This window comes from Schistocerca serialis, chromosome 11 (genome assembly GCF_023864345.2).
Source record: "Schistocerca serialis cubense isolate TAMUIC-IGC-003099 chromosome 11, iqSchSeri2.2, whole genome shotgun sequence".
Taxonomy (NCBI): Eukaryota; Metazoa; Arthropoda; class Insecta; order Orthoptera; family Acrididae; genus Schistocerca; species Schistocerca serialis.
The window spans coordinates 64,424,901-64,447,219 of record NC_064648.1 but is presented as its reverse complement, the minus strand read 5'-3'; the positions used below and the strand labels follow the sequence as shown (position 1 = coordinate 64,447,219).

The following is a 22,319-nucleotide window of genomic DNA, read 5'->3' as shown; positions in this document are numbered from 1 at the left end:
TACCGTCGCGCAGGGAATCTGCGATCTTGGTGAGGACCTCCCTCACACAGTTCTTGTTGGGGAGTTCGTCTTCTTCTTCTCCCTCGGTTTCCATCGGCACTTCCTGCGTCGTCTGCGTTTCTGCAGAGACAGGAGTGACGACTGCTTCCGAAGGGGCCGTCTCCTTGTTGTCAGCAGTTTTCCCCGACTGCACGACCACCTCCCTAGCAACCTGCGTTGCCGCGTCGGCCAGGGAGGCGGTCGTCTGTGTTGCCACGTCTACCCCCGTACTGGTGGGGGTCGGTGCCACGTCCGGCGTCGTGTGGGACACGAGGTACAGGGCGACCCTTAGTTGAGTCACCTCCTGACGCGTCTCTTCTAGTTCCGCTCTCTCCTCCGCCATGGCGGATTTGAGCGCGGTGATTGCGTCCTCGTTGGCTTCCCGCAGTGCTTGGCGGAAGGCGTCCATGTCGTCTTGGTGGCACAGCCCGCTTCCCCTACTAAGGTAGGAGGGCGGGGTGTCCACCTTTTCTTCTTGTTGGGCCACCTCTTCGTGTGTGGTGACCAACTTCCGCTGCTTCCACGTCTTCAGATAGCTGCAGCTGTGCGCGTTTGCAGCGTGCGAGCCACCGCAATTTACGCACTTAACACACGCAACCATGCCGTCGCATTCCCTGGCTGTGTGTCCAAGCTTTTGACACTTATAGCACTGTAATTGTGCCACAAGCTTCCGCTTCTTGTTCTTGTTCTTGTTGCTGCAACCGTTACTCCCGACTGCACTTAGCAGGAGCTCAACAGCAGCATCAATCTTGCCTCTTCCTCCTTTCCTACTTCTCGGCATGGCGTTGGGCTAGTGGCATTGGCGCGCGCGAGCGACGGTAACAAAGTGGTGCCTTTTGACAACTGCTGGATGGTCACTGTTGTACCTGAACACACTGCAATACGTCCCCCCAAGACATACCACACCCGCTCAGTAGTTTTTAAGTCAACGAACGGAAACACCGAGCCATTTGCTACGACGGATGTCTCAGTTGGAGAGCCGACTATGTAGGTACGTAGCTGGAAGTTGTAGCTAACTGTTGCAAATAAAACATTTTTTATTTTCACAGTGTTTCCCATTTCGCGGCTGATCAGAACTTACTTTCCGAATACCCCTTGTATTTCAGGATGCTGTTTAATTATCTCAGTAAAGCAATTTCTTGTAAAAGTAATTATTAAGCACTCAAGTTCTTCCTTATAGTACTTTGGCTCACAGATTGTTATAACCTGCTCCACCAATGATTTCATCTCTCTTTTTCCGTAGGGATATGAGTAAACAATTTGGCCTGTTTAGCTTATTTCAATTTTAAACTATTATCAGAGTCTTAACAGCTTCTGATTTATGTTCCCAGCATTAGAAGACAGATCATTAAACAGAAAAATGTGTTCATAGAAGACTTCTGCTATCTATCAGAGATTTTATCTTCATGACTAGAGTGTCATACAGTTTTATGACTGTAATCATCCCTTTCTATGCCAAAACAAGATTCATTTAAGGGTAATCCATATCATTTTTCCTTCTAGTGATGTAAATATCTCTGTTACTCTCAAACACATATCACTGACAACACATTTCGTTTGTGATTAAATTAGATTACAGTTAGTATTCCCAGCTTAAAGAGATATCTGCATGTTATATGTACGTGAACGTCACACGTAATTCTGACTATTTTCTTGCGTGCAATGAATATTTTTTGTCAAAGTGAGGAAGTTACCTCAGAATATTATCCCGTAACACTTCAGTGAATGAAAATGTGCAAAATATGTTACCTTACAGACTGACAGTATTATGGAAAGTTGAGTTGCAGGCAGGAACAACAAAAAGGCTGTTCAAACAAGTTTCGGGCTTGCAGCCGGTCGTCGCTCAATACTTCGCACGATATTTCAACTGGGCACCTGCCAGTCATCTTCAGGTGAGCCATCGCAGACTGGCGAAAACGTCCTCCGTTCCGCAATATATGGTGTACTGTAACTATTCTGCACATGCGTCGAAAACTTGATAGATGACACACTGCCTGTCGGCAGCGCCCTCGCTGGTGGAATAGCGGAACTGCGTTGATCTTTATCACGGCCGTCGGCGCACCCTGTCGTCTTCGATTAGAGCAAATCGTGGAGATGATGGGATTCCATGCACTGTCCAGCTGGTAGCCACTGTCACGGTTTAACAGAGTTTCCGCCAGTCTTATTTCTACGGATTCTTTGATAATGGAGTCCCAGAAAGACGTTGCTGTGGACAAAATCATTGTTTTCTCATACTTCATTGAATGTCCAGTAGAAATACAATGTTCAGCAATAGCGGACTTGCTTGGCTGCAAAAGGCGGGTGTAACGTCAATGTTCAGTGCAGCGTTCTTTCACAGTGCGTGTGGTTTGACCTATGTAAGCCGTACCACATTGGCACAGTATCTTGCAAATGCCGAACTTCCATAGTAACAGATTGTCCTTAACTGATCTGACAAGGTCCGCAATCTTCGATGGTGGGCAGAAAACCACTTTTACCTGAAATTTTCCGACGATTCTTGCTATTTTAAACGAAGTGCTGCCAACAAACGGAAGAAAAGCTAAAGATTGTTCCAGCATATTCTCCTCTTTATTCACTTCCTGCTTCTTGGTTTTAACTGTTAGTGCCCTGATAATCTGCCGGATGGAATATCCATTTTCGCTGAACACTGTCTTTAGATGGACGAGTTCTTGAGGTAAGCTATCTAGAGCGGAGACAGTATGAGCTCTTTGAACAAGTGTTTTAAGCAAACTCACGGTTAGCGACGGGTGATGGCAACTCGATGCTTGCAGGTACAAATCAGTATGACTGGTTTTCTGGTAACCTGAATGCCCTAGAGAACCATCATTCTTCCTTTGAACCAGGACATTCAAGAAAGGCAAACAACCATCTTTCTCTATTTCCATGGTGAACCGGATGTTGCTATGAATGGAGTTAAGGTGATGTAGAAACTCCATTAATTTATCTTCTCCATGAGGCCACACTATGAAAGTGTCATCCACATACCTCCAAAAAACTGTCGGTTTCAGGGCAGCTGATTCAAGCGCTCTCTCTTCAAAATCCTCCATAAGAAGGTTGGCTACCAAAGAAGGCAGGGGGGCTACCCATGGCGACACCGTCACAACAAAAATGCTGTCAAACAAGTAAGCTTTAAGCCAAAGAGGCCCTAATTGGAATCAGACAACGTACACACACACAGATTCACATACACTCACACAAATGCAACACACCGACACATTCTCTCATTTAGACAGCTCCTCCACCTGTGCCATTCTGTGGGGTCGACGATTTTTACTGGTAAAAAAATGAAGATGGAGCCGATTGCACCTCTGAAAAGACAAACATGGGGAAGGGGAACAGTGATGCAATACCGCCGAACGGTGATTTTACTGCTTTCAAAGATTCAGAGGTCAGTATACACTCGCAACACCGCACCTCACGACACGGTACAAACTGGACTATCAAAACGATCGTGCTGGTCAGTATTCTTGGATGCACTCTATGCTCCCACTTCTTTCCATAAGAGGGTGCATCCAGAATGTGTACTCAGATGGAATCTGTTGTCATCTGAGAAGAGCACACGACCCCCACTCTCACCTGTACGATCCCTACGCCGTAGGGACTATCGCAAACTGTGCAGTCACCGGTGTCAGTGGAACACTATATGCTGGTCGTCTGCCAAAGATACCACTCCCACAAAGTAGCCGTGCCACTGTCGAGTGAGAGACTGGGTGCCTTGCAGCACTGTTAAATGTAGTTGCAATTGTGCCTGCTGTCTGACAAAGGTTACTTCTCGCCTACTGCGCAATGTAGTGGTTATCTGCTGCCGTAGTCGACTGTGGTCGACCGTTTCCTCTCCTTCGTGCAGTAGTGCCTGCGGTTCCGCGGTTTGGAAAGCTCCCCTGTGGACGGGAAAAACGGCTGTTGTGCTCCCTGGGCAACACTGTCCTCCATCCAGTTTCGTGATAATTCTTCCCCATACTAAGTCATCCGATTGTTGTCTCCTGGCTACAGTGTTTCGAAGAACACTGCCACATTGCACCGTAACTGCTCACACACTGTCTTTTCCCATTCCTCCGACTGCCTCACATTGTGAAGCTGGCCCCATTTGGCGCTATGGTCATGGTGACCTCACGCGATGTGACATTTAACTCGGATGCACAACTGCGAGACTTCTGGAAAAATGATCCCACACTTCTGTTCGTTTCCACTAAGTTGTTATTGCGCTGTGTTACTTTATCCATCTTGTCTTCAAGTTTAGCAGAGTTGTGTAGTTAACCTGTTAAAACTTTTAGGTTTGGCTATTTTCATCTCAAGATCAAAAAACACACACACAGAACTCGTACATACAGTGTGTACAGTACCACAGTCTCCGGCTGCCTAGGCCACCTCAGCAACCAGAGACTGGTCGTGCGTGTGTGTCAGTTGCGTTTGTGTGAGTGTATGTGAATCTATGTGTGTGTACGTTGTCTAATTCCAATGATGGCCTCTTTGGCTTAAAGCTTACTTGTTTGACAGCCTTTTTGTTGTTCCTGTCTGCAACTCAACTTTCCATAAATCTGTCAGTCTGTAAGGTAACATATTTTGCATATTTTCATTGACTGAAGTGTTGTGGGATAATATTCTCAAGTAACTTCCTCACTTAGGCAAAAAATACTCATTGCACACAAGAAACTAGTCAGAATTATGTGTGGCAATCACATACATATAACTCACAGATATCTCTTTAAGCAGCTGGGAATACTAACCGTAACCTGATTTAATCACAAATGAAATGTGTTGTCAATGATATGTGTCTGAGAGTAACAGAGATATTTACAAGTACATCACTAGAAGGAAAAGTGATATGGATTACCCTTTAATGATTCTTGGTTTTGCATAGAAAGGGATGAAATATCCAGTCATAAAACTCTATGACAATCTAATCATCAAAATAAAATATGTGACAGGCAGCAGAAGACCTCCACGGTTTTTTGTGTTATGGACTAGAGCCATGGTCTAAGACACATTTTTCTGTTTAATGTTGTGTCTTCTAATGCTGGGAACATAAATCAGAAGTTGTAAAGACTCTGATACTAGTTTAAAATTAAAATAAGCTAAGCAGGCCACACTGTTTACTCATATCCCTACAGAAAAAAAGAGAGATTAAATCATTGGCGGAGCAGGTTATAACAATCTGTGAGCCAAAGTACTACAAGGAAGAACTTGAGCGTTTAATAATTGCTTTTGTAAGAAATTGTTTCACTGAGATATTTAAACTGCATCCTGAAATACGAGGGGTATTTGGAAAGTAAGTTCTGATCAGCCGCGAAATGGAAAATACTGTGAAAATAAAAAATGTTTTCTTTGCAACAATTAGCTACAACTTCCAGCTACTTACCTACATAGTCGGCTCTCCAATTTAGACATCCATTGTAGCATCATAGCTACTTTCCAATACCTCATATTTCTTTCCAGCAATTCTCTTCATTGGTCTACAGTTTGTTGTCTATGCCAAAATGTTGTCTTCATAGCTAGTGGTTCATGTGAGCAGAGACGAAACTCAGAAGGAGCCTATTACAGGCTGTATTGTGCGTGATCGTACACTTCCCATCGAAAATGCTGCAAGAGCATCTCCACCGCCCTTGCAGGTAAAAAGAGCATTATTTTATTTTCCAAATTTTGCAATATTTTTCTTACAACTACCACTGTGCCTCAATGGTGTGAATTATGTTAAATAAGCAGCTCCGCAGCACCAGGGATGGATTCCACGCTGAGTTCCGCTGAGCTAGGGACGTTATCCACGGGCCTGCCGAGCAAGTAACGCTTTCAGAAGGTTCAAAGCCAACCAGTGGAAGAGCACAGATCGGTCACATGGGGCGTGCGGGTCGGCCGGCGAGACAGTGGCTGCAGTAGCGAACTGCTCTCTCATCTACCAGCATCCTACCCTACGAACGTGTCTACCTGGTCTTCCCGTCGAGGTTGAAATGCTCCCCTCCACTATGTGCGGTTCCCTCAGCATGCCAAGCAGACGATAGACCAAATGTATCCTGTAGAATAGGTGAAGGAGAATAAATCTCCATTTTTCAGCAATTCTGTTTTTCATTACACATTCTAGAGTGAACAGGATCAGCCCTGGATGCCCACTTACACTCCTTAACCCATTTTGACAGGTACAGGTGGTGCCCTGAAGTGGGATCACCACCGTTAGGTCTACCCGACCTTTTCTCGTCTAGTAACATTAGCCGGTAGACACATACGTGCCCGGCAGTGCATATCCGTGGGTTACGTGTCTGCCTGTGCCAGAAGCGGGCCTGGCGCTTTCGCACACTAATTTGTGTGCCGAGTGGACCTGCCGCAGCAATCAGTCGAGACGGTTAAGTAGTGCCACCGAGGGTGCTATCAGATGCACGCCTTTGGTGCCTGAAACGAGCAGAGGTGCAGTGAGCCACCACAGGCCACGTCGAATGCCACCACTGCCTACGCTGCTGCTGCCAGTGCATCGCTCCTGAGACTGCTGATGCCCTTGTGACTGCCGCTGCCGCTGCTGCCGCCGCCGCCTCCGCCTCCTCCGTGTGATGTTAAGTGTTGCTCAATGTCATCTTCTAGTTAACAACTCCAGTGAACTTACACTGAGGGATCTTTTTGTCGCCTAGAACAGGGGTCTCCAAACTACGGCCCGCGGGCCGAAACCGCTCCCCGAGGGGGCCGGCAAATTGGTCCGCGTTATCTGGCTGGACATCCCCGGTATCCGGCCCGCCAGATATTTGAAGTGGTACCTATATTGCCAACAATTGAGTTTCGATGCCTATCGCAACCGATACACCGCGACATTGTCGGACACAGTCATGCAACAGAACTATCAAATATATGCTCTGGCTCTGCTACTCGCTACAAGATTACATAACTAAACTTATTGTTGTACCGCTTGAAATAAAAATGCGTTGACATTCTCTGCCTCTACGTCTTGCAGTAATAGTGTTTCTGACAATGATTTTGAGATTTCGTTAACTTTGTAGGACGCTTTCCTGAAGAATGTGCAGTGACATACCTTTTTGTCGGTGAAACTCGCCAGGTACGTCCACCAATCAAAATCATGTAATTAAATAAATATCGTAGTTCGTTTCAATGTCAGCTATTCCCACAACCTTAGATTTTTGCGATTTCATCTTTCCTTTAGCCTTACATTACAGTGATCGTGGAGTGCTAGGGTGCTTTAATCCTACTAGGTAGATCTTGGCCCTTATGACTTCGTGGAAGAGTCAATGTGGCCCATGGACTAAAAAGTTTAGAGACACCTGGCCTAGAATAAAGTGCCTGAAACAAGCAGATAACTGACAATGGTCGAAGTAGAGAAGATATAAAATGTAGACTGGCAATGACAAGGAAAGTGTTTCTGCAGAAGAGAAATTTGTTAACATCGCGTATAGATTTAAATGTCAGGAAGTCGTTTCTGAAAGTATTTGTATGGAGTGTAGCCACGTATGGAAGTGAAACGTGGACGATAAATATTTTAGACAAGAAGAGAATAGAAGCTTTCGAAATGTGGTGCTACAGAAGAATGCTGAAGATTAGATGGGTAGATCACATCACTAATGAGGAGGTATTGACTAGAATTGGGGAGGAGAGGAGTTTGTGGCAGAACTTGACTAGAAGAAGGGATCAGTTGGTAGGGCATGTTCTGAGGCATCAGGGGATCACAAATTTAGTATTGGAGGGCAGCGTGGAGGGTAAAAATCGTAGAGGGAGACCAAGAGATGAATACACTAAGCAGATTCAGAAGGATGTAGGTTGCAGTAGGTACTGGGAGATGATGAAGCTTGCACAGGATAGAGTAGCATGGAGAGCTGCATCAAACCAGTCTCAGGACTGAAGACCACAACAACAACAACAGAATAAAGTGAGACCCCTTTCATGTACAACTGTTCGGTCTCAGTCCCAGTTTAGTAACTGTGCCCAATTTACATCCTCACCGACCGGCAAAGACGATAAAGTTGGCTCCCGATGCTGCAACTGTGGCCTCAGACGAGCCTGACACGTTACTTCACTGCAACAGCAGATAAGCACCCTGTAACTTGAAAAAATAGAGCGACAGGAGCGGCTTAACTTGTAAACATGAAGCCAGAGCCACCAAAAATGCTGCAACTCCACGCCATTTCAGGTTTAACGTGGAAAACTAGTACCAGGTATAGCCAGTATGCTTCCAGCGGTAACTTTTATACCTTCGTTTGCTGCAAAGTCAGGTGAATATTTAACAACATTTTTGCAAATCGTCAGGGAAGTGGGACGTGCATGCACATGGCCGACCATTTTTTGTTAAATGTCACCAAGCTGAATCTTTGGGCAATGCGTAAACTTATCTTGAGCCAGTAGACGGATTGTGGGAAGCACCTACTTTTGAGTTCTTGACAAAGGGGTTAACAGAGTGCTGCTCTGATGAGCACGGGGTTAGCTGTTATCATAATCAGTTGTCTACCCTTAGACAGAAAAGTGCAGAAGACTTTGAAGCATTTGCAGACAGAATTATGGCAATATCTTGTCGCACGTACACCCTAGGAAGAGACAATACATACAACGAAGTGTTCAATGATGAAGCCGAATCGAGACCAATCGACGTATTCACATGTGGAATCAATCTACGTATATGGAGTGAGATAAAGGTAGCCTCCCCCACCTCCTTGCACGAAGCAGTCAGATTTGTTCTGCCAGGAAGTTTCAGATTTGATCTACCGCATGAGGAAGCTGGAAGAACTGTATCAACCCCCACACGCACCAGCGAAGTGCAACATGTGTCCATTAATTACACAAACTGCCAAAGAGGGGGGAAGCCCAACCATACAGCTAAGAACTGCTGGGCTTCCTTCTGTAAGAAATGCCATACAATTGGACACGAACAGGATTGTTGCCACAAAACAAGTGGCCGAATTCCCCCAAGAGGAACGTGCCAGCAGATTTTTAAAAAGAAAAAAGAATCATTCAAAGATGAGTACTGATACATGGGGAAATGAGCATGCAGCAGGTTCTGCCAACGAACCTCAAATGGTTCAAATGGCTCTGAGCACTATAGGACTTAACATCGGAGGTCATCAGTCCCCTAGAAGTTAGAACTACTTAAACCTGACTAAGAGAAGAAGGTGCCCGCTCCCGCACCCGCAGTGGGGGGTGCACATCACCACGCAGGCAGACTTTCTGCCGCAAAAGGACACGGGTACTCAAACGGACGCCGCCCTGGAACCTGTAGCAATACAGGAAACGGGGGATACGCCCACAGACGTGGCACCGTCCTCCCCTTCCCCAACTCCTGACAGGGAGGGAAAACATCAGGGGAACAAGAAGAGGCTGGGGAACTATGTACTGACGTAATCCCATTCCCGGACAGCACCGACATGCCGAAGGTGCTAAAGAAGGTAGCCACCACGCTGCAGTACGGGCGCTACGACACCCGCAAGAACCCGTATCTCTTCGCACAGGTCGAAGGGGAACGGAAGCCGTCACTCCCGCACAGGCCGTACGAGCTAGGTGGTGGACATCGGGCAATCACACTCGAGTTAACTACAGAGAAGGACCTGCACACCATTTACGCGAACCCCTTCTTCACACCATGCGACTGGGTTTACATCCCGGAAGACGCAGTCGTGCGGCCGAGGAAGGAGGTTCGTGACAGCAAGAGGAAGCTGTCAGCAGAGTTAGAGACAGCACTGCACAACGTCTCGCGAGGGGGCAAAACCACAAAGTCCACCACTAGCATGCCTGCATTTTAGCAGCCATGACTAAAAACTGGACCATGCAAAGACACATCAAAAAGGCACGCCACATCAAGACATCGCAAGGAATAGGAGGAAAGACTGCCATAAGCAAAAACTCCTGCACTCGGGCCAAGGCCAATGCCCGTTTGTAGACCATCTACATCTACATCCATGCTCCGAAAGCCACCTGACAGTGTGTGGCGGAGGGTGCCTCGAGTACCTCTATCGGTTCTCCCTTCTATTCCGGTCTTGTATTGTTCGTGGAAAGAAGGATTGTCGGTATGCCTCTGTGTGGGCTCTAATGTCTCTGATTTTATCCTCATGGTCTCTTCCCAAGATATACTTAGGTGGGAGCAATATACTCCTCGACTCCTCGGTGCAGGTATGTTCTCGAAACTTCGACAAAAGCCCGTACCGAGCTACTGAGCGTCTCTCCTGCAGAGTCTTCCACTGGAGTTTATCTATCATCTCCGTAACGCTTTTGCGATTACTAAATGATCCTGTAACCAAGCGCGCTGCTCTCCGTTGGATCTTCTGTACCTCTTCTATCAACTCTATCTGGTACGGATACCACACTGCCGAGCAGTGGGCTAACAAGTGTACTGTAACCTACTTCCTTCGTTTTTGGATTGTATTTCCTTAGGATTCTTCCAACGAATCTCAGTCTGGCATCTGCTTTACCGACGATCAACTTTATATGATCTTTCCATTTTAAATCACTCCTAATGCGTACTCCCAGATAATTTATGGAATTAACTGCTTCCAGTTGCTGACCTGCTATTTTGTAGCTAAATGATAAAGGCTCTATCTTTCTATGTATTCCCAGCACATTACACTCGTCTACATTGAGATTCAATTTCCATTCCCTGCAGATCCTCTTGCATTTCAGTACAATTTCCCATTGTTACAACTTCTCGATATACTACAGCAGTTGACGAAGGAAAAAATGTGTCACTTTTTTTATACTTCCAAGCAACAAGCATAGATCGTGATGACTTCAGTGTAATTATTGTCTCTAAATAAAGCATCATTTCTGTTTGCCACATTGTCTGTTTCTCTGTTGCTTTTTGTACTATACTGTAGCAGTTCTTTCTATGTATAGTCCAAGTTTCACATGTTGTGTTGCTGCCAAATAGCATTGCTCTGTGGCAGTTACTTCCATCCGTAAGTTTCGCACACCATTTTACACTGATTCAAGAAAATGTGTGCAGATGACTGTACAAATGTCTGGTAAGATGCCAAATATACAAAGAAGGTCATATGTGTACCAAATGTACGGACACACACACACACACACACACACACACACACACACACACACACCACTTACCCCGAACCTCCGGCCCCGCCCCCTGCCGGCTGAGCCCCCAGCTTTGCAGGACCGCGGCTGTGGACACCTACAGACACCTGCCGGAAGAACTGCTTGTCCAGATCCTCTGCTGTCACCCGGTTTGGCTGCAAACATTGGAAACATGTGGGGTTGTAGACTGCAACTAGAGACACGGGCAGTGTTACAAAGGCTTCTAGTCAGGCTGACATCTCCATTATTGTGAATATAGGTGAGGTGGAGCAATGAGTAAACTCTGGTTGTATTCAATATAATAGAGGGAAACATTCCACGTGGGAAAAATATACAGGGTGTTTCAAAAATGACTAGTATATTTGAAACGGCAATAAAAACTAAACGAGCAGCGATAGAAATACACCGTTTGTTGCAATATGCTTGGGACAACAGTACATTTTCAGGCGGACAAACTTTGGAAATTACAGTAGTTACAATTTTCAACAACAGATGGCGCTGCAAGTGATGTGAAAGATATCGAAGACAACTCAGTCTGTGGGTGCGCCATTCTGTACGTCGTCTTTCTGCTGTAAGCGCGTGCTGTTCACAACGTGCAAGTGTGCTGTAGACAACATGGTTTATTCCATAGAACAGAGGATTTTACTGGTGTTGGAATTCCACCGCCTAGAACACAGTGTTGTTGCAACAAGACGAAGTTTTCAACGGAGGTTTAATGTAACCAAAGGACCGAAAAGCAATACAATAAAGGATCTGTTTGAAAAATTTCAACGGACTGGGAACGTGACGGATGAACGTGCTGGAAAGGTAGGGCGACCGCGTACGGCAACCACAGAGGGCAACGCGCAGCTAGTGCAGCAGGTGATCCAACAGCGGCCTCGGGTTTCCGTTCGCCGTGTTGCAGCTGCGGTCCAAACGACGCCAACGTCCACGTATCGTCTCATGCGCCAGAGTTTACACCTCTATCCATACAAAATTCAAACGCGGCAACCCCTCAGCGCCGCTACCATTGCTGCACGAGAGACATTCGCTAACGATATAGTGCACAGGATTGATGACGGCGATATGAATGTGGGCAGCATTTGGTTTACTGACGAAGCTTATTTTTACCTGGATGGCTTCGTCAATAAACAGAACTGGCACATATGGGGAACCGAAAAGCCCCATGTTGCAGTCCCATCATCCCTGCATCCTCAAAAAGTACTGGTCTGGGCCACCATTTCTTCCAAAGGAATCATTGGCCCATTTTTCAGATCCGAAATGATTACTGCATCACGCTATCTGGACATTCTTCGTGAATTTGTGGCGGTACAAACTGCCTTAGACGACACTGCGAACACCTCGTGGTTTATGCAAGATGGTGCCCGGCCACATCGCATGGCCGACGTCTTTAATTTCCTGAATGAATATTTCGATGATCGTGTGATTGCTTTGGGCTATCCGAAACATACAGGAGGCGGCGTGGATTGGCCTCCCTATTCGCCAGACACGAACCCCTGTGACTTCTTTCTGTGGGGACAGTTGAAAGACCAGGTGTACCGCCAGAATCCAGAAACAATTGAACAGCTGAAGCAGTACATCTCATCTGCATGTGAAGCCATTCCGCCAGACACGTTGTCAAAGGTTTCGGGTAATTTCATTCAGAGACTACGCCATATTATTGCTACGCATGGTGGATATGTGGAAAATATCGTACTATAGAGTTTCCTAGACCGCAGTGCCATCTGTTGTTGAAAATTGTAACTACTGTAATTTCGAAAGTTTGTCTGCCTGAAAATGTACTGTTGTCCCAAGCATATTGCAACAAACGGTGTATTTCTATCGCTGCTCGTTTAGTTTTTATTGCCGTTTCAAATATACCGGTCACTTTTGAAACACCCTGTATATAAAAAACTGCTTTAACTTACCAAACGAGAAAGTCCTGGTATGTTGATAGACACAATAAAAAACACAAACACACACAAATTTCAAGGTTTTGCAACCTAAGGTTGCTTCATCTGGAAGGTGGGAACGAGAGGGAAAGACAAAAGGATGTGGGATTTAAGGGAGAGGGTAAGGAGTCATTCCAATCCCAGGAGCGGAAAGACTTACCTTAGGTTTGAAAAAGGACAGGTATACCCTCGCGCACACACACACATATCCATCCGCACATATACAGACACAGGCAGACATGTGTAAATGCAAAGAGGTTGGGCGGAAGTTCAGAGGCAAAGAGGCTGTCAAATGACAGCTGAGGTACGAGGGGCGGCAACTTGAAATTAGCGGAGGTTGAGGCCTGGTTACCCACCACGGGGAGAGGGGGGAGAGAGAGGGGGAGAGAGAGGGGGAGAGAGAGGGGGAGAGAGAGGGGGAGAGAGAGGGGGAGAGAGAGGGGGAGAGAGAGGGGGAGAGAGAGGGGGAGAGAGAGGGGGGAGAGAGAGGGGGGAGAGAGGGGGGAGAGAGGGGGGAGAGAGGGGGGAGAGAGAGGGGAGAGAGAGGGGGGAGAGAGGGGGGAGAGAGAGGGGGGAGAGAGGGGGGAGAGGGGAGGTGAAGAGAGAGGGGGAGAGGGGAGGGGGAGAGAGGAGGGGGAGAGGGAGAGGGGAGGGGGAGAGGGAGAGGGGAGGGGGAGAGGGAGAGGGGAGAGGGAGAGGGAGAGGGGAGGGGGAGAGAGGAGGCGGAGAGGGGAGGGGGAGAGGGAGTGGGGAGGGGGAGAGGGGAGGGGGAGAGAGGAGGCGGAGAGGGGAGGGGGAGAGGGAGTGGGGAGGGGGAGAGAGGAGGCGGAGAGGGGAGGAGGAGAGGGAGTGGGGAGGGGGAGAGAGGAGGCGGAGAGGGGAGGGGGAGAGGGAGTGGGGAGGGGGAGGGGGAGAGGGGAGGGGGAAAGGGAGAGGGGAGGGGGAGAGGGGAAGGGAAAAAGGGGAGGGGGAGAGAGGAGAGGGGAGGGGGAGAGGGAGAGAGGGGGTGAGAGGAGAGGGGAGGGAGAGAGAGGGGGGAGAGGAGAGGGGGAGAGGGAGAGAGTGGGTGAGAGGGGGAGGGGGAGGGGGAGAGGGAGAGAGTGGGTGAGAGGGGGAGGGGGAGAGGGGAGGGAGAGAGAGGGGGGAGGGGGAGAGATGGGGGGTGGGAGGGAGGGTGAGAAGGGGGGGAGAGGGGGAGGGGGAGAGATGGGGGGTGGGAGGGAGGGAGAGAAGGGGGGAGAGAGAGGGGGGAGAGAGAGAAGGGGAGGGGGGGGGAGAGAGAGAGAGAGAGAGAGAGAGAGAGAGAGAGAGAGAGAGAGAGAGAGAGAGAGAGAGAGAAAGGGGGGGAAGAGAGAGAGAAGGAGAGAGAGAGAGAGAGAGAGAAAGGGGGGGGAAGAGAGAGAGAAGGAGAGAGAGACAGAGAGAGGCGGGGAAGGAGGAGGAGACAAAGGAAGGATGAGTGGAAATAGGAAGAGACGAGGGATATAAGGAGATCTAGATGTATATCCTACTTTTCCATGCAAGCAGACTGGATCACAGCAACGTGTGGCTAGGTACAGCTGGTACTACATAAAATGTTTTACTTAGTGCCAGAAGATGACATACCTCACGAGCTGGAGTGACCGTCCGACTTTGATGGGAATCTATCAAATCTTGAGGAAATGTCAAGTGATTATAAGGATGACGAGACACAGCAACTGTAGTTTTGCCAGGATGACAACTCAAACAAATTCGTGGTGCCGTAGAGGCGTGTTTGAGCCCTTGCCCTGCTCGAGCTGTTGAAGCAGTAGTTTCAGGAGGAAAAGACTGTTTTTATTACTATTTTTCCTGTGCAGCAGCACAGGCTGAACACAGGCAGGACTGCAATGCTCTGAAAATGTAGAGCAAAGAAATAATGGATTCTCAATTTTAGACATCATTACTGGGAGAACAGCGATCTTTCAGTTAAGCAAATTAGTATAAAAAAAAAACAGTCTGGACTAAACAGTCATTTCTTAAAAGTATGGCCAGTTTTGGCCTCTAGTAGTAGCCCACTCTCACGTAAAACTGCTTGGCAGCTGGGGCCTGCACAGCTGTTCCAAGCATCATCATCATCATCATCATATCAGTCGGATGGTGCATTATCTGAGGGTGGCCTACTACTGTGGCTGAAACTAGTCATATGTTTAATTAATGAGTGTGACTAGTTTTTAATTAATGGATTATCTGGAATTAAAAATTCAATGTGGTTGTTCTATGCTGAGATAAGATCACAGGGCAACATAAGCGAGTATTAACTAGTTTTCAATGCACCACAATTTATTTAAATTATTTCCTGGTACCAACTGGCTTTTGTAACAAGTTTATAAAATAAGACTTCAGTAAATTACCCAACTTAATTGTTACAATTTGCATACTCGAATGCAAGTGTGGTGTACATGACACATCATTTCTTGGAAAATCTAGCCAATGATTTTCATACACAATTACAATTTCTTAGCCCGAGCCAGGTGATTACAAACAATAGTGATATCACATAGATAAACTTTTCTACTGGTCGAACTGATGTGGCCGTACAAAATATGACATAGAGGAGGCTAAAATTGTACAAAGAAAAGCAGTACAAATTCTCACGGGTTCACTCTATTTCAAGAAGTGTGTCTAAAAAATACTTAAAACCCCAGACTGGCACAAGCTTGAACACAGGAGGCAACTGTTTAAAAGATTTCAAGAACCACTACTGGGTGAGGAGTACCCCACATATCACGATCATTAGGATTACGAAGACCACAATAGACTAGTAACAGTCCTCATGGCAATTCTCCCTGCACTCTGATGCTAACATGGTACAGTGCGAAGTGTCCCTGCCACACCCGTCACAGTGGTTTGCCGAGTATGGATGTAATGTAAGTATGCTGACACACAGGTCACATCCATCTACAAGAAGTGATCCATGAAACTACTTTCCCCACATCCTTGATACCCATTTGTTGTAGAATATTAGAACAAATTCTGAGCTCAGTCATAATGACGTATCTCTTACAGAATGTCCTCCTCCATGTTGATCAGCACAGATTTCAAAAACAATGACCCTATAACACCCAAATTGCAATTTTCTTGCACAAAATTCTGAAACCCACAGACTCAGGCAGTCACATAAATGCAGTACTTATTTACATCTGCAAAGAATTTGCCTCATTATCACACCTAGACTTATTACTGAAAGTATGACTGTATGGGGTATCACGCAAAACTATAACTGGATTGAGGCTATCTTTTTTTTCTCCCTTTTTTTCTATAACTGGATTGAGGCTATCTTTTTTTTCTCCCTTTTTTTTGGGGGGGGGGAGGGGAGGGGGGGATGGGGGGGATGCAGCATGTTATCTGGGACGGCGAGTTGTCAATAGATGTAGAAGTAACCTGAAGTGTGTCCCAGGGAAGTGGACTGGTGGACTGTATTGCACTGATGGGGTTAAAGGGGCCAAATTACAAGGCATATTAAATGTATTCGCAGTTGCAAATATGGACAAACATCAGCCGTACAACAGAACGATGACAATAAGAATTTATGCTGGACCAGGACACAAACACGGATTACCCGCTTATTGCGAGTGTTGCCTTATCACTAGGCTATCGAAGTACAACTCGTGGTCAGACCCAAAATTCCACATGTTGTCAACTGCGTGTTTACAACCTGCAATCCTACATACATCACGTAAGCACGCGTGCACACCTCAAGGAAAATTACATCATAATTCTGAATAACAAGGCACTGCAATATCATATTTATCCGCAGACACCGGGAGAGTGACTTTCAATTAAAATGTCTCCCCTGTATGGAACTATATATCCAAGTGCTGGATGTACACACATGGAAATTTGATTGTGGTCGCGAGTCCCTCAGATAGGCTACTGGTAAGGAGACTGCTCACAATAAGCAAGAAACCGGGTTCGAGTCCTGGTCTGGCACGAACTTCATTGTCGTCATTCCATCCTACAGCTGACGGTTGTCCATATTCACAACTGCGAATGCATTTAATGTATTTCATAATAGATGTAGTCGCCGCAGTGCTTGTTCCTTCGGACATTGCATCACATTTCTGAATAACACTGGCACTGACATATCAAACTTTGAAGTAATTGGTACCTTTGACTCACTTTTATCAATTTGGGAATAGTGCGCACAGAGGAATGACACAAAAACACATCCTGATGAACCCCACTGTAAATGAGAATCGATAGAACCGAGAGAGAGAAGCAAGTTGAAGTGAGAGAGGGGTAAGAGGGCGAAGGTTGTTGATTTGTTCTGCCCAGAAAGCAGCTGGAGTCCCCTGGGACATGTTATGCAATGGGAGATGCACCCTCTGCATCAGACCAGTGCTTCCTCACCCTCCATTACTACATTACACAGAGTACGCAAAAGAACTTGCTCCCCTCCTAACAGCCATGTACCGCAAGTCTCTAGAGGAACGGAAGGTTCCAAATGATTGGAAAAGAGCACAGGTTGTCCCAGTTTTCAAGAAGGGTCGTCGAGCAGATGCACAAAACTATAGGCCTGTATCTCTGACATCGATCTGTTGTAGAATTTTAGAGCATGTTTTTTGCTCGCGTATCGTCATTTCTGGAAACCCAGGAATCAACATGGATTCCAGAAACAGCAATCGTGTGAGACCCAACTCACTTTATTTGTTCACGAGACCCAGAAAATATTAGATACAGGCTCCCAGGTAGATGCCATTTTCCTTGACCTCCGGAAGGCGTTTGATACAGTTCCGCACTGTCGCCTGATAAAGTAAGAGCCTACGGAATATCAGACCAGCTGTACGGCTGGATTGAAGAGTGTTTAGCAAACAGAACACAGCAGGTTGTTCTCAATGGAGAGACGTCTACAGACGTTAAAGTAACCTCTGGTGTGCCACAGGGGAGTGTTGTGGGACCATTGCTTTTCACAATATATATAAATGACCTAGTAGATAGTGTCGGAAGTTCCATGCGGCTTTTCGCGGATGATGCTGTAGTATACAGAGAAGTTGCAGCATTAGAAAATTGCAGGAAGATTTGCAGCGGATAGGCACTTGGTGCTGGGAGTGGCAACTGACCCTTAACAGAGACAAATGTAATGTATTGCGAATACATAGAAAGAAGGATCCTTTATTGTACAATTATATGATAGCGGAACAAACACTGGTAGCAGTTACTTCTGTAAAATATCTGAGAGTATGCGTGCGGAACAACTTGAAGTGGAAACATCATATACAATTAATTGTTGGTAAGGTGGGTACCAGGTTGAGATTCATTGGGAGAGCCCTTAGAAAATTTAGTCCATCAACAAAGGAGGTGGCTTACAAAACACTCGTTGGACCTATACTTGGGTACTGCTCATCAGTGTGGGATCCGTACCAGGTCGGGTTGACGGAGGAGATAGAGAAGATCCAAAGAAGAGCGGCACGTTTCGTCACAGGGTTATTTGGTAAGCGTGATAGTGTTACGGAGGTGTTTAGCAAACTCAAGTGGCAGACTCTGCAAGAGAGGTACTCTGTATCGCAGTGTAACTTGCTGTCCAAGTTTCGAGAGGGTGCGTTTCTGGATGAGGTATAGAATATATTGCTTCCCCCTACTTATACCTCCCGAGGAGATCACGATTGTAAAATTAGAGAGATTCGAGCGCGCACGGAGGCTTTCCGGCAGTCGTTCTTCCCGCAGAACCGTACGCGACTGGAACAGGAAAGGGAGGTAATGACAGTGGCACGTAAAGTGCCCTCCGCCACACACCGTTGGGTGGCTTGCAGAGTATAAATGTTGATGTAGAAGAAAACTAGCAATGCAGACAAGTCAATAAAATCTCAGGAAAGAGAATGACAACAACAAAACAGTAAACCGACAACAGATGTCAAAGAATAAGATGACTGAAAAATTGGAATGGCAGGAGCCAGGCCAGATCGCCGAGCAAGGGCAGGCACGGACCCCTGGGTCAGAGCAGGTGACGGGCCACCACTCCGATCCCGCAAAGTGACTGACAAGGTCGATGAGCCCTACCTCAAAGGAAGGAGTAGGAACCATTTTCACGGGTAAAACATAAAACCATCAGCCACTTTGGTATCATCTGTTGTTGTTGTTGTTGTTGCTGTGCTCTTCAGTCCTGAGACTGGTTTGATGCAGCTCTCCATGCTACTCTATCCTGTGCAAGTTCCCAGTACCTACTGCAACCTACATCCTTCTGAATCTGCTTAGTGTATTCATCTCTTGGTCTCCCTCTACGATTTTTACCCTCCACGCTGCCCTCCAATACTAAATTGGTGATCCCTTGATGCCTCAGAACATGTCCTACCAAATGATCCCTCCTTGTTGTCAAGTTGTGCCACAAACTCCTCTTATCCCAATTCTATGCAATACCTCCTCATTAGTTATGTGATCTACCCATCTTCAGCATTCTTCTGTAGCACCCCATTTGGAAAACTTCTATTCTCTTTTTGTCTAAACTATTTATCGTCCACGTTTCACTTCCATACAGGGCTACACTCCATACAAATACTTTCAGAAACGACTTCCTGACATTAAATCTATACTCGATGTTAACAAATTTCTCTTCTTCAGAAACGCTTTCCTTGCCATTGCCAGTCTACATTTTCTATCCTCTCTACTTTGACGATCATCAGTTATTTTGCTCCCCAAATACCAAAACTCCTTTACTACTTCAAGCGTCTTATTTCCTAATCTAATTCCCTCAACAACAATCGACTTAATTCGATTACATTCCATTATCCTCATTTTGCTTTTGTTGATGTTCATCTTATATTCTCCTTTCAAGATGCTGTCCACTCCATTCAACTGCTCTTCCAGGTCCTTTGCTGTCTCTGACAGAATTACAATGTCATCAGCAAACCTCGAAGTTTTTATTTCTTCTCCATGGATTTTAATTTCTACTCCGAACTTTTCTTTTGTTTCCTTTATTTCTTGCTCTATATACAGATTGAATAACATCCGGGATAGGCTACAATCCTGTCTCACTCCCTTCCCAACCACTGCTTCCCTTTCATGCCCCTCCTCTCTTATAACTGCCATTTGGTTTCTATACAAATTGTAAATAGCCTTTCGCTCTCTATATTTTACCCCTGCCACCTTCAGAATTTGAAAAAGAGTGTTCCAGTCAGCTGTGACTTATTAAACTGATAGTTCGCTAATTTTCACATCTGTCAACACCTGCTTTCTTTGGGATTGGAATTATTATATTCTTCTTGAAGTCTGAGGGAATTTCGCCTGTCTATACATCTTGCTCACCAGGTGGTAGAGTTTTGTCAGGACTGGCTCTCCCAAGGCCGTCAGTAGTTCTAATGGAATGTTGTCTACTCCGGGGCCTTGTTTTGACTCAGGTCGTGTGAGGATACGCTATCGATACACATCGGGTTCAAATCGAGGTGTGTGTGGGAGGATTTGGAGCCACAGGGGTCACCAGGAACAGTGCCTCAGATACAGAGGAGAAATGTGTGGGGTCCGGTGGCACGGGGGCCACCGGCATCTCCTCCTCCTCATCCGCCTCTGTCGAGGACTTCTCGTTTTCCTTCTTAGAAGTTTTTTATGTCTGCGACAGCTCGCTTGCTCCAGCTTCTGTGACGGGAGAAATACGAGGCCTTATATGACCCGGAGCCTGCGGCTCCTTCGGCCACTGGCTGGCATTCGGTTCCAGATCGGCAGATTCCCAGGAAGTGAAGATCCCAAGGGACCCCTTGTAATGGTACTTTGACCTCCGCAAAGTTATAATTTACGATCGCGCACGCAGAAGAGCGCTGCGCCAGCGACCGATTTTATAAATAACTTTGTTCTTTTTTTTACTTTTGCGTAGTTTTTTTTTGTTTTTAAGAACTAATGGAGGACTCTCTCTCTTGTCTTGATAAGAAAGACGTGTATTTATGTGTTGAATGTGCCTTTTGGTGAAAATTAAAATTACGTAACAAAGCGATGTTGCTTCAATAGCTAATGAGGAGAAGATAATAAAAGGTAACACTACAATTGGTGTCCTGGTGACAGGACTTGCAATCTTCGGATTTGATACAAGTGCAGTTTGGATTGATACAAGTGCAGTTATTATAAATTTTGGACATTTTATCTAATTTTAACCACTTAATAGCATCAGAAAATGAATCTGGACTAAGTCTCATTCATTTCAATTGTAATGTTACGTGCATGAAATTTACAACAATATTGTTTTCCCTGTTATTAATTTGTGTTAATTTTCATTTTCATGCTGAGGAAATTTATTTGCTAAAAAAAAGGGAAAAGGATAACGTTCCATAAAATAATTAGCATGGACGCGAAAGAAAAATTTTGGATTGAAAACTATATTTGACGCTACATTTGCAACATAAGACTGAAAAAAAATTGGTGAGTACAGAAATTTACATTTTTTCCAGTTTCAAACAGCCATCTGTACTTCCTTTATTCCGATCCATTTATTTCGAAATTATTTTTTCAAATTGTAGTTAAAATTGATTTACTACTATTATTGGAAATGGTAAGCGAAGAGCATATTCACAGTCATTTATTTGTGAGAGGGAAATTTCAGTACCAGTTTAATAATTCAATTTCTAATTAGAAATCATATAGAAATATCCATTTCCATAAGAGAAATTTCAGATTTCAACATATCATATTTAAAAAAAATTTTTTTACCATTGGAAAATTTTATTTGCAATTAATTATGAAAATCGCAAGATGGACGCTAGACGCGTAGAAATTGTTTCCGCGGACGAGCTTAGTGAAAGTGACACATTGCAAAACATGTCCGACAGTCAAATGAATATTGAACTTAATAGGGAGGATGTTCAAGACATAATTTTACCGGATCGATTAAGACAACAACCCCTATATTTAAACAGATATACAGGCGAATGGAGAGTGAGTACCACGTGACATTGACAACGTCAACTTCAGAACCAGACATCAATCAGACACGAAAAAATGACGAAACTAAGACACAGGATTCTGACATGCTCAACCAGATTCTGAAGTTACTTGGTGACCAAAACAGAAAATTTGACAAAAGATTTGACGCTTTAGACGAGAAAAATGAAAATTTAAAACGTGACATTGGGAAATTTGACACTAAATTCGATGAACTGACACGGGACATAAAACAAAATTTTGAAAAACAATCAAGACAAATTGCTGACTTGACAGAAACCACCAGTAGTCTTGGAAGGAAATTTACTGACTTATCAGAGAAGGTTACGAGACAAGAAAAGGTATTTCTGGAATTCAGTGACGAGACAAAAACTGACTTACAACGATGTAATGAGAAATTGTTAACAGTAGTTTTTTAACAACAGAAAACCAGTACCCAAGTTGACGAATTACAACAGTCACACAATT

General features: G+C 45.4%; 1 protein-coding gene across 2 annotated transcripts in view; it reads right to left on the bottom strand.

Moving 5' to 3' along the window:
* LOC126426802 (large subunit GTPase 1 homolog) overlaps window positions 1-22,319 on the bottom strand; it is a 193,865-nt gene that overhangs the window by 16,575 nt on the left and 154,971 nt on the right. For both annotated transcript variants that reach the window (XM_050088804.1, XM_050088805.1), the window contains exon 10: window positions 11,074-11,198. In XM_050088804.1, the coding sequence (XP_049944761.1) occupies window positions 11,074-11,198 (125 nt within the window). The remainder of the gene's footprint in view (window positions 1-11,073; window positions 11,199-22,319) is intronic.